We start from the raw sequence: 15,208 nt of genomic DNA on the forward strand, positions 1-15,208 counted from the left end.
ACTCCGTTCACTCAGCAGGGAATGAGTACCTGGTTGTTAAACGATTTGGCGGGTCGTATTCCAGGGGAAAATTAGGATTAAGGACTTGCCCGAAACGCTACACGTGCTGGTGGCTGTACAAGCATGTAAGAACTCTTGTGTGTGTGTGTGTGTATATATATATATATATATATATATATATATATATATATATATATATATATATATATATATAAATATATATGTCGTACCTAGTAGCCAGAACGCACTTCTCGGCCTACTATGCAAGACCCGATTTGCCTAATAAGCCAAGTTTTCATGAATTAATTGTTTTTCGACTACCTAACCTACCTAACCTAACCTAACCTAACTTTTTCGGCTACCACACCGAACCTAACCTATAAAGGTAGGTTAGGTTAGGTTAGGTTAGGTTAGGTTAGGTTAGGTAGGGTTGGTTAGGTTCGGTCATATATCTACGTTAATTTTAACTCCAATAAAAATAAATTGACCTCATTCATAATGAAATGGGTAGTTTTATCATTTCATAAGAAAAAAATTAGAGAAAATATATTAATTCAGGAAAACTTGGCTTATTAGGCAAATCGGGCCTTGCATAGTAGGCTGAGAAGTGCGTTCTGGCTATTAGGTACGACATATATATATATATATATATATATATATATATATATATATATATATATGTCGTACCTAGTAGCCAGAACTCACTTTTTGGCCTACTATTCAAGGCCCGATTTGCCTAATAAGCCAAGTTTTCCTGAATTAATATATTTTTTCTAATTTTTTTCTTATGAAATGATAAAGCTACCCATTTCATTATGTATGAGGTCAATTTTTTTTTATTGGAGTTAAAATTAACGTAGATATATGACCGAACCTAACCAGCCCTACCTAACCTAACCTAACCTATCTTTATAGGTTAGGTTTGGTTAGGTAGCCGAAAAAGTTAGGTTAGGTTAGGTTAGGTAGGTTAGGTAGTCGAAAAACAATTAATTCATGAAAACTTGGCTTACTAGGCAAATTTGGCCTTGCATAGTAGGCTGAGAAGTGAGTTCTGGCTACTAGGTACGACATATATATATATATATATATATATATATATATATATATATATATATATATATATATATATATATATATATATATATATATATATATATATATATATATATATATGTCGTACCTAGTAGCCAGAACGCACTTTTTGGCCTACTATTCAAGGCCCGATTTGCCTAATAAGCCAAGTTTTCCTGAATTATTATATATTCTCAAATTTTTTTCTTATGAAATGATAAATCTACCCTTTTCATTATGTATCAGGTCAATTTTTCTTTATTGGAGTTAAAATTAGCGTAGATATTTGACCGAACCTAACCAACCCTACCTAACCTAACCTAACCAATCTTTATAGGTTAGGTAGGTTAGGTAGTCGAAAAACAATTAATTCATGAAAACTTGGCTTATTAGGCAAATCGGGCCTTGCATAGTACTCTGAGAAGTGCGTTCTGGCTACTAGGTACGACATATATATAAATATATATATATATATATATATATATATATATATATATATATATATATATATATATATATATATATATAACAAATATACATCTGTGAATATTGGCATACATATCTAGTGGTGACACATACGGAGAGAGAGAGAGAGAGAGAGAGAGAGAGAGAGAGAGAGAGAGAGAGAGAGAGAGAGAGAGAGAGAGCAACAGAGAGAGCAACAGAGAGAGCAAGAGCAAGAGAGAGCGTGGTGGGGGGGAGGGGGATCCTCAGGGGAGTTGCACAACCTAGAACAGAGTGACCTGGGCGGCGGCGACGCATGCGCACACCATGCGTCTTTGTCCGCGCAAAACCTCTCTTCGCTCCCAGAAGGTTCTAAAACAAAAAAACAAAAAACCCCACCCCTGCAAATCTACGAGCGTCGGTTGCAACGGTAAACCCGACACCCAATACCAGCCGAAACGTGTCTCGGGAGGCGTAGTTTTACCAACATGATGCAATCGTTTGCCCGAGTAAGTGTGTGTGTGTGTGTGTGTGTGTGTGTGTGTGTGTGTGTGTGTGTGTGTGTGTGTGTGTGTGTGTGTGTGTGTGTGTGTGTGTGTGTGTGTGGGGGGGGGGGGAGGAAGGGAACGGTTAGTCTTTGTTTCCCCCAGTCCGCCTGCCAGACCCATTCATAGAAAACGAGGGCTCGCTGGCGTGTAGTGAGAGTGGGAAGCTTGTCCTACACGTGGTTGTCGATGCTGTTGCGCATGCACCACTACCGCTGCCAACTCCCTCCACAACGCCCAGGGCCAACTTGTAGGGGGATTTTCACTTGGCTTTGTTCGCCTTACTACTCTCTCTCTCTCTCCCTACCTTCCTTACCTCCTTCTACACCCTCCTTCCTCTCCTCCTCCTCCTCCTGCCCTAGACCTATAGCTCATGAATGAATGACTCTGCGCACGCTCTCTCTCCCCCCTTCCCCAAACGCTACCGACTGCGGTAGTACTCTGAGGGCGGTTGGACGACTAGGCGGGGTCGCTGGGTCCAGGTACTCACCTAGTTGTGATTCAAGAGTCGATCGTCAGCGCCTCAGCCCCGCCTTTCAATTCACTAGATGTTTAATGCAATAGATATATTCTTTTGTTTTGTTTTTTTATAATCATATTGTAAACACTGAGAAGGGAAAGGGGAAAGCGCCAAGCCATTACGACTATATATAGCACTGGGAAGGGGTCAGGATAAGGATTTGGGATGGGACGGGGGGGGAAGGAATAGTGCCCAACCACTTGGACGGTCGGGGATTGAACGCCGAACTGCATGACGCGAGATCGTCGCTCTACCGTCCAGCCCAAGTGGTTGGACTAAACACCGAAAAACAACGGAATTAAACACGCTTCCCTCCCGGTTAAAACAAGAGGATAGGGGGGGATAGAAATAGCCTAAGCTACTCTATCCCTTTGAGATGTATTTTCTTGTTTCAGTAAACATACATGAACTTGACCTTGAACAAGAGGACAATATTAGGCTACACAAGGTTCCTTAAAATATATTATGTTGTACCTAAGATGAAGATACATTATGAGTATCAAGTGTAATTATACAACATTATAAGCTAGAGTAATACAGTATCAACTAATACAACGTTTACCTAGAATTTATGGATCTAAAATTACAAATGTAATTTTCAAATAAGATTTGTGTTTTGGTTTAGAGAGAGAGAGAGAGAGAGAGAGAGAGAGAGAGAGAGAGAGAGAGAGAGAGAGAGAGAGAGAGAGAGAGAGAGAGAGAGAGAGAGAAAGGGGAAAAGATTATGTGTTTTTCGTGTGTGAAAACGATTATACGTATATTTGCATGCAAGTCTGGGAAGGAAAGCACAGAATACAAGAATTTGGAGAAAGCGATAAGATGAGAGTATTGGGAGAAAGTTAGGTACAGTTTCTCAGCCTCCAGGACTGACGTTGCATCTTGGGGAAAGCCTTAGAGAAGATAAGCCAGTATACATTTCATTCGCTTGAAGCACCTGGGGGATTGAGCAGAAACCTGCATATTACAAAACCGTCGCTCTACCGACCAAGCCAGGAGTCTCACATGAAGCAGCGTCTAGCAAAGAAGGTAACCGCTTCTCAGTTTGAGCATTAAACACTCTTCTGGACCACTAAGAAGGTCTAAGATGGTAATTTTCTTCTTTAACCACGTCATGCAATTTCGTTGTTTTAAACCTCTGTTATCCTTAAAAGCTTCATTGGTTCTGGTTTGCAACGCAAAGTTGTTGAAAGAGAAAAATGTATATAATACTGAGAATACTTTATGTAAACAGTTGGGAGATTTATATAAACAGGTGAAAGACTTAGGTAAACAGCTGGGAGATTTATATAAACAGGTGAAAGACTTATGTAAACAGCTGGAAGATTTATATAAACAGGTGAAAGACTTAGGTAAACAGCTGGAAGATTTATATAAACAGCTGGGAGGTTACATCTTTAGGAACTGAGAGTCTGGAAGAGACATAAGAAAACATTAACAAAGGAAACTGCAGAACGCTCATAGAGCTATAGACGACAGGACATGACCCAAAATTTATAAATAAAAACAATTGAGAGTCATGACTTTGTTAAGAGCTGTAACGTATGGCGTCCTGTTCCAGTTATGCTCAGCCTCCTGAGTCTTTATATATATATATATATATATATATATATATATATATATATATATATATATATATATATATATATATATATGTATATATATATATTAGTATATTTTGGTAGCAGTCTTTCTTGTAAACATATGTTGTTAAATATGACCGAGAAAGTAAGATTAATAATTCTAACACGAAATATTCCTTCAGAAACACCGTAATGTACATCGCAAAGTATTTAGGGTATTAAATCCGTATCAGTGAACAGTGTTGTTAATTGAATATAGTAGTCTCCGTTATCAATTAACACGAGAGGGATCAGGTGTAGAGGAGTCAGGTGTAGAGATAATAACCGGGGGGGGGGGGGTGTAGGCTAACACTTGTGCTAACCGTTGTTTATTTAATTTCCAGTCTAAACAATGACAACACAAGAACATGACATATCTGGAATAAAATATCGAAGCCATACAATGGAATCGAACCTCCGTCCCTGACCTTCTCAGGCTCGATCGTCTTGTGATTACAGAGAATTTTGGGATGATAGGAAAAAGTGATTACTAGAAAACGTTAAGCTTCCAAGACTGTATAACACTGGTTGAAACTCTCCATTTGACTGTAGGGATAGAAAAGTATATTATGAGGAGAATGTGCTAAGCCTGTATGACTTCATAGCACTTGCAAGGTATACGTGGACGGGATAGGAGTAGGGGATAGAGGGATTGAGCGGAGGTATTTATATACAGTATCAACAAATACAACGTTTACCTAGAATTTATGGATCTAAAATTACAAATTTAATTTTCAAATAAGATTTGTGTTTTGGTTTAGAGAGAGAGAGAGAGAGAGAGAGAGAGAGAGAGAGAGAGAGAGAGAGAGAGAGAGAGAGAGAGAGAGAGAGAGAGAGAGAGAGAGAGAGAGAGAGAGAGAAATCGGGAATTGAGCTATCGGGTATCAGAGTGTGATACTGGGAATGGTGTCACAGAGAAGTTAAGGAGTTTGCATTAATGATAGAAAAAGATACAGTGGTCTCTGAAATATATTTTTGTGTACTGAATGTGAACCATCTCGTGTTTTCAAAGATTAGAAACTTGGATGGAGGATGGTTATATTTCCTGCCAGATGCTCCCTCACTTTATTTCCCTCACATTTCATTCCCCCACACTTCATCTTTCATACTTTATCCTCCACACTTCACCCGACATATTTCTTTCCCTAGCATTTCTTTCTATAAACATCGGCTTCGCACAATATTCCCCAAACTAACCCAATCTTCATACTTCATTATCACTTAAGTATTTACCACAAGATAAATTTCCATTACATACTAGTGACGGCTGGTATAATCTATTCGCTCCTCGGCTTCTGCAAACCCCTGTTCGATTCACAACTACTCGCCCCTGTTCACTCAGCAGTAATTGAGTACCTGGTTCTCAGCCGATTGGCGCGTCGTGTTCCAAGGTAAAACTAGTAGGTAAGGATCACAATGGTAAGGGAAAGCTCTCAGTCGTCTAATTGGCGTCAAAAAGTCGTCTGTTCTTGTACATTCTCTTAAAAAATATCAGACACAGTATATGCATCGTAATCACACTTTAAACATAAATGACTTAGATCCTCTTGAGAGCGATCTCCTGGGGCTCTTCTAAGTTTGCCATGCGCTTAAATACAATTCTTAACATCACGTGGATAAAAGCCGTCATATAGGATCTGTTTATGGGGTTCAAAATCAAATTCAAATACGCTTATTGAGGTATAAATACACACAAAGGGATGAGGTAGCTCAAACTATTCTCATCCCGTTCAGTACAACGTGTTCATATATATATATATATATATATATATATATATATATATATATATATATATATATATATATATATATATATATATATATATATATATATATATATATATATATATATATATATTATATATACAGTATATATTATATATATAAATATATATATATATATATATATATATATATAAATATACTGCAAAAAAAAATTTGTTGCACTGTATTAATATTTTAAGCAACAGAACATTGTAAATATTTTTTTCAAATATATTTTAATTAATATTATTACTATATATCATATTAAGAATATGAATTACTGACTTAAGTTATAGGTTGGGTTATATGTATATATGAATATATACATACATATACCAATATTCTTTCATATCACAAGTGATTCTTCATAAAATGATGAAGCATGAAGTAGAGTATGCCCATATCTGTAGCTCGCTCTCTCTCTCTCTCTCTCTCTCTCTCTCTCTCTCTCTCTCTCTCTCTCTCTCTCTCTCTCTCTCTCTCTCTCTCTCTCTCTCTCTCTCTCTCTCTCTCTTTCTCTCTCTCTCTCTCTCTTAGTTAATAACATACTATGCGAAGAACAAAAAAATACGTGTAAGAAGTGCCGTATTTTGCAACAAGAATATTAACTGAATTAAGAGGAATTAAGAGGAATTAAGAGGACGTGTTTCAGTCCAGCAACCCTAAAGGATATAAAAGGAACAGAGAGGGGGACATGACCACTTCATACTAGTTACTGAGGAGAACTGACACGGTGGGAAAATGACAGCTTCTTTAACATGAGAGGAAATAGGACAAGAGGACGCAAATGAAAGCTGGAAATGAAAATGCATCAGAGAAATGTAAATAAATAATTTTACAGTGTACGGGTGATCAACAAGTGGAATACACGAAAGGAAGAAGTCACGGAATCCATCTCCATCCACTTCTTTATGGCCACATACGCAAAATAATTCGAACGCAGTAAAGTTAAAATAACGCACCAGTTATACAATAAGACTGGGCACTAAGACCTAAACTTCTCTCTCCTTTAGTCATTGTTAGGTAAATATTGTTAAGTAAAGGAGGCACTGTTGAAAACTAAGAACCCGGATGACAAAGACACAGAAACAAAATTTCACTGACAGTAAATGTTCTATATAGTGAAATGGCACAGACAGGCTCCACGAAGCATCATACGTGGGTATGACAGCACAATATACGTTCAGGAACTTATTCTACCAGCAGCTTGAAGGACGAGAGCCGAGACCCAAGTGCTGAAGCTCAATCTCCCGCAGTCACAACTTGGGTATAACTAGGAGAGTGCCATGTAACGCGTGGCACTAGAGAAACTCGCCGATATCAGAGACAGAGTGACATTGTTCAAGCACGGTGTTCTAAACACTATCCCGGAACTTGGTGTTCTAATCACTATCCCGGAACTTGGTGCTCTAAACACTATCCCGGAACTTGGTGATCTAAACACTATCCCAGAGCAGACATCCTGCGTACCAACCCTCAGCAGACATATCCTGGAGTATATCTGTATTAGGTACAAGACAGAGTATATCTTCACAGTGCTGAGTTACCATCTTTCAATATACTGATAAATTAATACTGATTTATGACATTCTTCAGAGTTATAAAATGATAAAACACCACATAATGAAATAAGAAACGAATTCCTTTAATGTTTCAGTTAGGCTACATTTCCTTGGTAGTCTAAATTACTGATGAAGAATACAGAAGTAATGAACATGTAGGATAGTGAGTATTGTTGAAGCAATGAGGGATTATTACACTGAAGAGAAGTTGACATATAAAGAAGAATTGACATATAATAAAGAATTGAATTGACATATAAAAAAGAAAGTAAAAATGTAAATTAATATTGCGCATAAACTACATGTTCAAGAACAGAATCCCTGCAAAGGTAGGATTTCACCAATAAACAGAACACTATGCTATAAACCACCCAGCCATAAACAATAGGCAAGTTACAGCAACATCAAAGCAAATGTCAGTTAACCAAAAGCCGCGGAATATCTGTAATTTGCTTTAGCGACCCATATAGTTTGTATATTCCACTGTCTCTGAGTATTATTCATTTATGATTAATACTCTTGTTTGAATATTCTCTTGTCATTTTTTTCCTGTTTCAGTAGCGAGTGATGTTGGATGGTTATTAATCAATGTATCGGTACGCAAATAGACAAATATCGGTTTCTTATAGACACCATACAAGAACAATTTCTTCTAAACACCATGTTCAGTAACAACTGGAAATATTCCCTACTCTACACACACAGATGGTGTATATTGGTTTCTCGTAGACATCGTACAAACCAAATCCTTTAAGATTCTGTATACAGAACCTTTCATAACATAAGATGGCGTAGATGAAGCCTAGAAAGTCCCCGGTTCAAACTGGACGCACTCGCTGCTTGATATTTTATTTAATTGTGCAAGACTTTCTGAGATTATAAGAATATATTATTGCTGGTTATTGTATAATTATGCACGTTGCAAGGCTGTTTTATCATTTTGTGTAGAAAAGATTATTTCCAGTTAAGGTAATCTGTATACTGAATAGGCTGCTTTGGAAGGTTGAGACATTAGAAACTGTCTTGGTGTTTCGTGGAGTTTAATTGATCATGACGGTAACTGAATTCAGAAAGTTTCCCCTGTATATTAATGAATATAATCTCCAATTTTTGTAAACCATTTAAAGAAAAATAAGTATAACATTCAGGGATTTTAAAGATCATGTTCTGTGATAATGAAACACTTGTTCACTGAGAATTATAATGTAGTATTGCCTTGTAAAACTTATGTATATATGATTTATATTGTATTTTCTTAAATAAAGATAAAAAAAAAAGAATTCAGAAAGTTGGTGTTGGGCTTAAGACCCATCAACTGACACAGGGGTTTTAAGGCCACCATAAAGCTTACTAAACAATCATCAATTATACTTTATTCTTAACTAAAAGTAAACTCTAAAAGTTAACTCTCAGCATCGAGAAGCGGGGTACACACCTTTGGTAGTATATATTTCTTGTTGTCCGCTGTTTGAATAGATAATTTCATGAAATGCAGTATCTAGAACTAATGTCAGGTTCGAGTTTTTGGGTGGTTATTGTAGTGTGATAATGACAAACGTAGTTACTGTATTTACTATTTTACAGATTGATTAAAATGATGTCTTTTTGTATGTGAGAATGTATAACTTATTCACCAAAATTTATAATCCATCATCAATGACTTCATTCATAAATGTAGTACATTTATAATTGGGAAATTGCACATAAAAACTACAGTACATTAATTATTTGTTGTATATGTCTATATAGTCATAGTGGCTTAGCACTTTCACCTCATAATAACTTTTTTACTTATACTTTTTCTATATAAATAGTTTGTTCAAATCATCTATCGCAGCCTAACGCCCCAGTCGTCTGCAACTCTTGAACAAAAATAGTTTCTAAATTTTTTCTACAGTTGTTTTGACACCCTAAGCTCTAAGTTGATGTCTTCTGGTATTACGTTAAACCAATGTAGAGGAAGTAGAGAATATATGCAGCATCCTGGCCAGCCTTATCGGGCTCTCAGGAGTGCTGGCACATATTGTCTTCTCCTGCCACCCCCAGGAGATATATATATATATATATATATATATATATATATATATATATATATATATATATATATATATATATATATATATATATATATATATTTATATATATATATATATAAATATATATATAAATATATATATATATTTATATATATATATATTTATATATATATATATAAATATATATATATATATATATATATATATATATATATATATAATATATATATATATATATATATATATATATATATATATATATATATATTAGGAATAAAATAATAAAATATGACGTTGTAAGTGATAAATGGTCTTTGAGATTCTCTCAGCACTCAGGTAACCTTATGACTTTCAAAACTCATTCGTGTGTATACTGTTGAAAGACAGCATTAACAAGCACTACAAATGACGTGAACGTTGAGCTCCAGGTTCGCTTCTGTTAATGTGCTGGTTGAGAATTGTTACTGGCCAGAGAAAGTAGCCGAAAAAATCGATTTAGTGTAGCCAGCTGGTTGTGGAAGGTGTGTAGAAGCCTTGCACCTATTGAGAGACTTTTTAATGTCGTCATGGTGTCCATAGTGAGGAGAATGGTTACATACCTCCACGATCCTCGCCGTTGGTGGCCGACTTGGGTACGTCACCTCCGTGTGGCGGATGAATTAGGCCAAATTCTTTCTGCGCGTGTGCCAGGCCTGCGGGAGGGACGAAGGGAAGAGAAACGAGAGCCAAGTCTAATGAAACAAGCCACGGAGGAACGGGGTGGCTGTTACTATCTGAGTGTGTGTGTGAGATAATCGTTCCTTAACATATCGGTCAGCCTGGCCCTGTTCAATAATGCTTCATTCATATCGCCGAATTTCCATAAAATCAGGATAAGCACCGTATTTAATTTGACTTTTTGGAACTATGGTCATTAAACGCCGAGGAAATTAAATACCTCATTCTTGTCATTCTTTTTTGGGGGGAAGGGAGGTCTGTGGTGGGAACATTGAACATTGAACAGACTTATAAATGTGTTATGGTGTTCAACGCGGGCCGGCGACCAGCAAGGGAGCTCTACTTTGCTCTTATCAGTCACATGGCCTTGGAAATAATATATTGTGAGAGAAGTACTGTTGTGTGCAGGCTGTAAGAGGGGGCCAGGTCGCTGGGTACTGGCGGAAGCGGCGGTGGCGTCAGCGCGGGGCTTGTTTTACACTAAATATTTTGGAGAGTGCAACATGTAAAGAAAATATAGCGTATCACAGGGAGCTGGGAGAGACCCCACCACGTAGCTGGTGGCAGGGGCCCGGCCGCGCAAGTCCTGCTGCTCGGAGGCCCCTATGCGATATATTCCAGTTTTGCGGGGCCTTTTTGATGGGGGTCTGCTGTAAATTGAATGCAGTATTATATGCCGGATATTTTACATATATGCAAATAATATGAAGCACTGTAAAAGCTCCGTATTTGCCCAAATAAAGGTTTTATCGTAGCCGCGGAATCGAATGAGCCACGTGGTAATGTTATGTCGTAGAGCGTCGGCCAATCAGAGGCTGAACCGGCTTGTAAGCCCCGCCCCGCGAGGAGCCCGCCAGCCAATGAGGGCGCAGTATTCGGCCTCTCCCTTGCGGTGCGGGATACGCCACTCCTCCCGACGGCACCAAAACAGAGGAGCTTGAAAGCCTGAGTTCCAGTTGCCAAGTCGGTTGCGACAAGAGAGCAAGAATGGAAGACTTGTGAAGCCTGAAGTGGCAGCGGCCAGCGACGCAGCGGTAGTGCCAGCCAGTTAGTGTCTGTCACGGGAGACGACCCAGGGACATGGACGGAGCGCGGCTGTAACCTACGTGACATGAGGTGCGAGAGTTGATGACACTACACGCAGAGCTGGCAGGCGGAGGAGGGGGACAGTGGCTGCTGCAGCAGACCTGAGTATTACCAGACACACACACACACACACTTCTAGAACGGCAGACACAAGACACTTTACTGTGACGGAAGAGCCCAATTCCCAAGACTGTGGACAGATGGTTAAGATGCCTCAGCGACAGCGGCACAACACAGGCGGGGGCGCCGGCGGAGCAGAGCTGCCCCTGCTGGACCCTGGCGTGATCGAGGCCCACAACGCCGTGACCACCACCAGGTGCTGCGTGCCCCTGGCGTGCGGCTGTCTCCGGGGCTACGAGCCCATCAATCTCGACTCCCCCACGGGCTGTGTCCGCGTGCACTGTAACAACGAGCACTGTACGCTGGGGAACCTCATGCACGGCGAGTGCTTCTCTGCGTGGGAGACGCACGTGCTGGCCTTCCTCAGGTCGTGTGGCCGTGCACGCTCCTGGTCAGAGAAGCAACGTCTGCAAAACTTATGGACAAAACGCGGGTACGATCTGGCTTATAGGGCGTGCTCTTGCTTGTGTAGTCGCGGACACCTCCGCAAGGACCTAGATTGGACACCCCCGACAGAATCAGACGATGAAAACAGAACCAGGAGAAAGAAAAAAACTAAAAACCAGAAGCCCACGCTGGTGACGGTAGGCGCTGGTGCCCTTAATAACAATAACCCCACCTCCATTAACACGAATATTACCCTCAATCCCACTCCGGCCGGCGACGTGCCCGGGCAACCTTGCCAACGCCACCGGAACAACTCCATCTCGTCGACGGGGTCCTCGCCTCCCTCAGACGCGCCCTCCAGCCCTAATCACGCCGCCCTGTGCAAGCGCCGATCCAGAGATATCTTCCCCGATAGAAGCAGGTAAATACTTAATTCCTGTGCATGACCTAACATTTAGTATTGTGTAAAAATGAGTCTTTTTTTCACTATCAGACGTTCATAAGAGTTTTAATGTTGAATCGTGCAAAGAACGGAAGGTTAGGCCAAGTCTCTCAGAGTCAGTACTGTTCATTTTGCTGACCCTGAAAAATCTCTGGTCTTAGAAAGGGGCTAGATGCTGGCGAGACCTTGAAACCTTCGTTATTAAAGGGGCATTGCAACGGGTTAATTTAGAATGTTTATATTGAAGATGATGTTTCGTGTACGTGTATTGATTAGGAGTAAAGGGAATCTTATTTTCTTTGGGGAGAAGTATTGAATACTCGACTGATACACTTCCTTCATCATCCCTCATCCACACGCCCATCAGAACAAAATCCACTCTCATACGTTTGTCAGAACAAATTCCACTCACCCACACGTCCGTCAGAACAAAATCCATCTTTCACCCACATGTCCGTAAATCCATCTTTCATCCGCACATCCGTCAAAAAAATCCATCTCACCCACACGTCCGTCAGAACAAAATCCATCTCACCCGCACATCCGTCAAAAAAATCCATCTCACCCACACGTCCGTCAGAACAAAATCCATCTCTCACCCACACGACCGTCAAAAAAATCCATCTCTCACCCACACGACCGTCAAAAAAATCCATCTCTCACCCACATGTCCTTCACAGTATCCATCTCTCATCCACACGTCCCACAGAGCAAAAGCCATCTCGCCCAGCCACATGTTGTATCACAACAAAAAGTTTACCTACCCGGGCTTCCCACCTGTCCTCTCAACAAACGCCCACATATCACCTCTACATCTCGCAACAAACACTATAGCCACCCCGACATCTCTTCTCACAAAGCTCCCGCCCTCACACACACACTTTACAAACGTTTCACAGCAAAACTTAAGCACACGCCTCTAAAAATTATCAATCAGCCCATCAGCACATCTCTCGCTCATAAATACATCACTCACTCGCACCTCTCATATCTAACACGTCTCTGGCAAACAACTCTCTTTCACACATCACACAAACGTTTCACATCTCCCACTCACATATCACCCACTCACACGTCTCTCACTCACTGCTCACATTTACTATTTACACATAATTCACAAACATTTCTTATTCACATACATATCTCAAATATAACAAATCACAATCACACGAATTTCTTAATCAAGCATCCCACAAAACAATCGTCATACAAAACCAGAGAGTTAATTGCCAAGGGGGAGGCTGCAGGAGTAATGAGTGCCAAGGGGGAGGCTGCAGGAGGAGTGAGTGCCAAGGGGAGGCTGCAGGAGGGGTGAGTGCCAAGGGGAGGCTGCAGGAGGGGTGAGTGCCAAGCGGGAGGCGGCAGGAGGAGTGAGTGCCAAGGGGGAGGCTGCAGGAGGAGTGAGTGCCAAGGGGAGGCTGCAGGAGGGGTGAGTGCCAAGCGGGAGGCGGCAGGAGGGGTGAGTGCCAAGGGGGAGGCTGCAGGAGGAGTGAGTGCCAAGGGGGAGGCTGCAGGAGGAGTGAGTGCCAAGGGGGAGGCTGCAGGAGGGGTGAGTGCCAAGAGAAGGCTGCAGGAGGGGTGAGTGCCAAGCGGGAGGCGGCAGGAGGGGTGAGTGCCAAGGGGGAGGCTGAGTGTCGAGGGGAGGCTGCAGAAGGGGTGAGTGCCAAGGGGAGGCTGCAGGAGGGGTGAGTGCCAAGGGGGAGGCTGCAGGAGGGGTGAGTGCCAAGGGGGAGGCTGCAGCAGGGGTGAGTGCCAAGGGGGAGGCTGCAGGAGGGGTGAGTGCCAAGGGGGAGACTGCAGCAGGGGTGAGGGCCAAGGGGGAGACTGCAGGAGGGGTGAGTGCCAAGGGGGAGACTGCAGGAGTGCCAAGGGGGAGGCTGCAGGAGTGAGTGCCAAGGGGAGGCTGCAGGAGGCGTGAGTGCCAAGGGGAATGGCGGGGTGTCACATGAAGGTAAGTGTCAAGCAGGACACAGGAGAGGGCAGAATACTAAAAATGAGGATGCAGGAGGGACAAGTGCCAAGGGGAATTGAGTGTCACAGAGAAGGCTGTTTTAAGTGCCAAGTAGAGGTCGCATGAGAGCCAGTGCCAAAGGAACGTGCAGCATGCTTTGCTCGTCATGTCCACATATTTCTGTGTCACACTTTTAAGCTCTACCCAGCTAAAAAAAAATTTTCTTAGTAGTATCATATATACATGACATTCCAGCAAGTTTGCAATTTCGGTAGAATACGGTTAAGTGTTTTTTTTAATAATATATTCTCGGTGTTTTAATTATTGAGAAGGGCTTATATTTTAACTAATTTTTATTATCTTATTTTCATTCTACTTCAGTCCGTAATTCGGTTTTTCCCACCATGATGATTCTGGTGATGAATAAGTCAATATCAGCCTAATTGGCCCTATCACAGTGGGTTCTGTATGATTAACATTTCTGTAACTTAATTTCTGTAACTTTGTATGCTAGTATGATCTGCCAGTGTAATGTACCATTCTAACTGTAACACACTCATTGCTGCACCTGACATTTTCTGTTTCAATCTCATGAGAGTACAGTGGTAGCCTCATCTTGTGAGTGTACAGTAGTAGCCTCATCTTGTGAGTGTACAGTAGTAGACTCATCTTGTGAGTGTACAGTAGTAGACTCATCTTGTGAGTGTACAGTAGTAGACTCATCTTGTGAGTGTACAGTAGTAGATTCATGTTGTAAGTGTACAGCAGTAGATTTATCTTGTGAGTGTACAGCAGTAGACTTATCTTGTGAGTGTACAACAGTAGATTTGTAGCCTATTCATTTGCAATATATATTCTAAATTTACTATTTCTTTTCATCTATTTAATTACTGGTTTGTAGCTTCTGGGTTCCTAGACATTTATTTCTGGGTTATATTTTCTGT

The 15,208-nt window shown here is 40.8% G+C and overlaps 1 protein-coding gene across 1 annotated transcript in view; it reads left to right on the forward strand.

Moving 5' to 3' along the window:
* Positions 1 to 11,189: 11,189 nt before the first annotated feature.
* The window catches only part of heca (hdc homolog, cell cycle regulator), a 95,956-nt gene continuing 91,937 nt past the window's right edge, over positions 11,190 to 15,208 (forward strand). Inside the window, exon 1 of the mRNA XM_045769133.2 lies at positions 11,190 to 12,292. Coding sequence (XP_045625089.1) covers positions 11,565 to 12,292 — 728 coding nt within the window. The 5' untranslated portion in view covers positions 11,190 to 11,564. The remainder of the gene's footprint in view (positions 12,293 to 15,208) is intronic.

Source organism: Procambarus clarkii, chromosome 51, assembly GCF_040958095.1.
Source record: "Procambarus clarkii isolate CNS0578487 chromosome 51, FALCON_Pclarkii_2.0, whole genome shotgun sequence".
Lineage (NCBI taxonomy): Eukaryota > Metazoa > Arthropoda > Malacostraca > Decapoda > Cambaridae > Procambarus > Procambarus clarkii.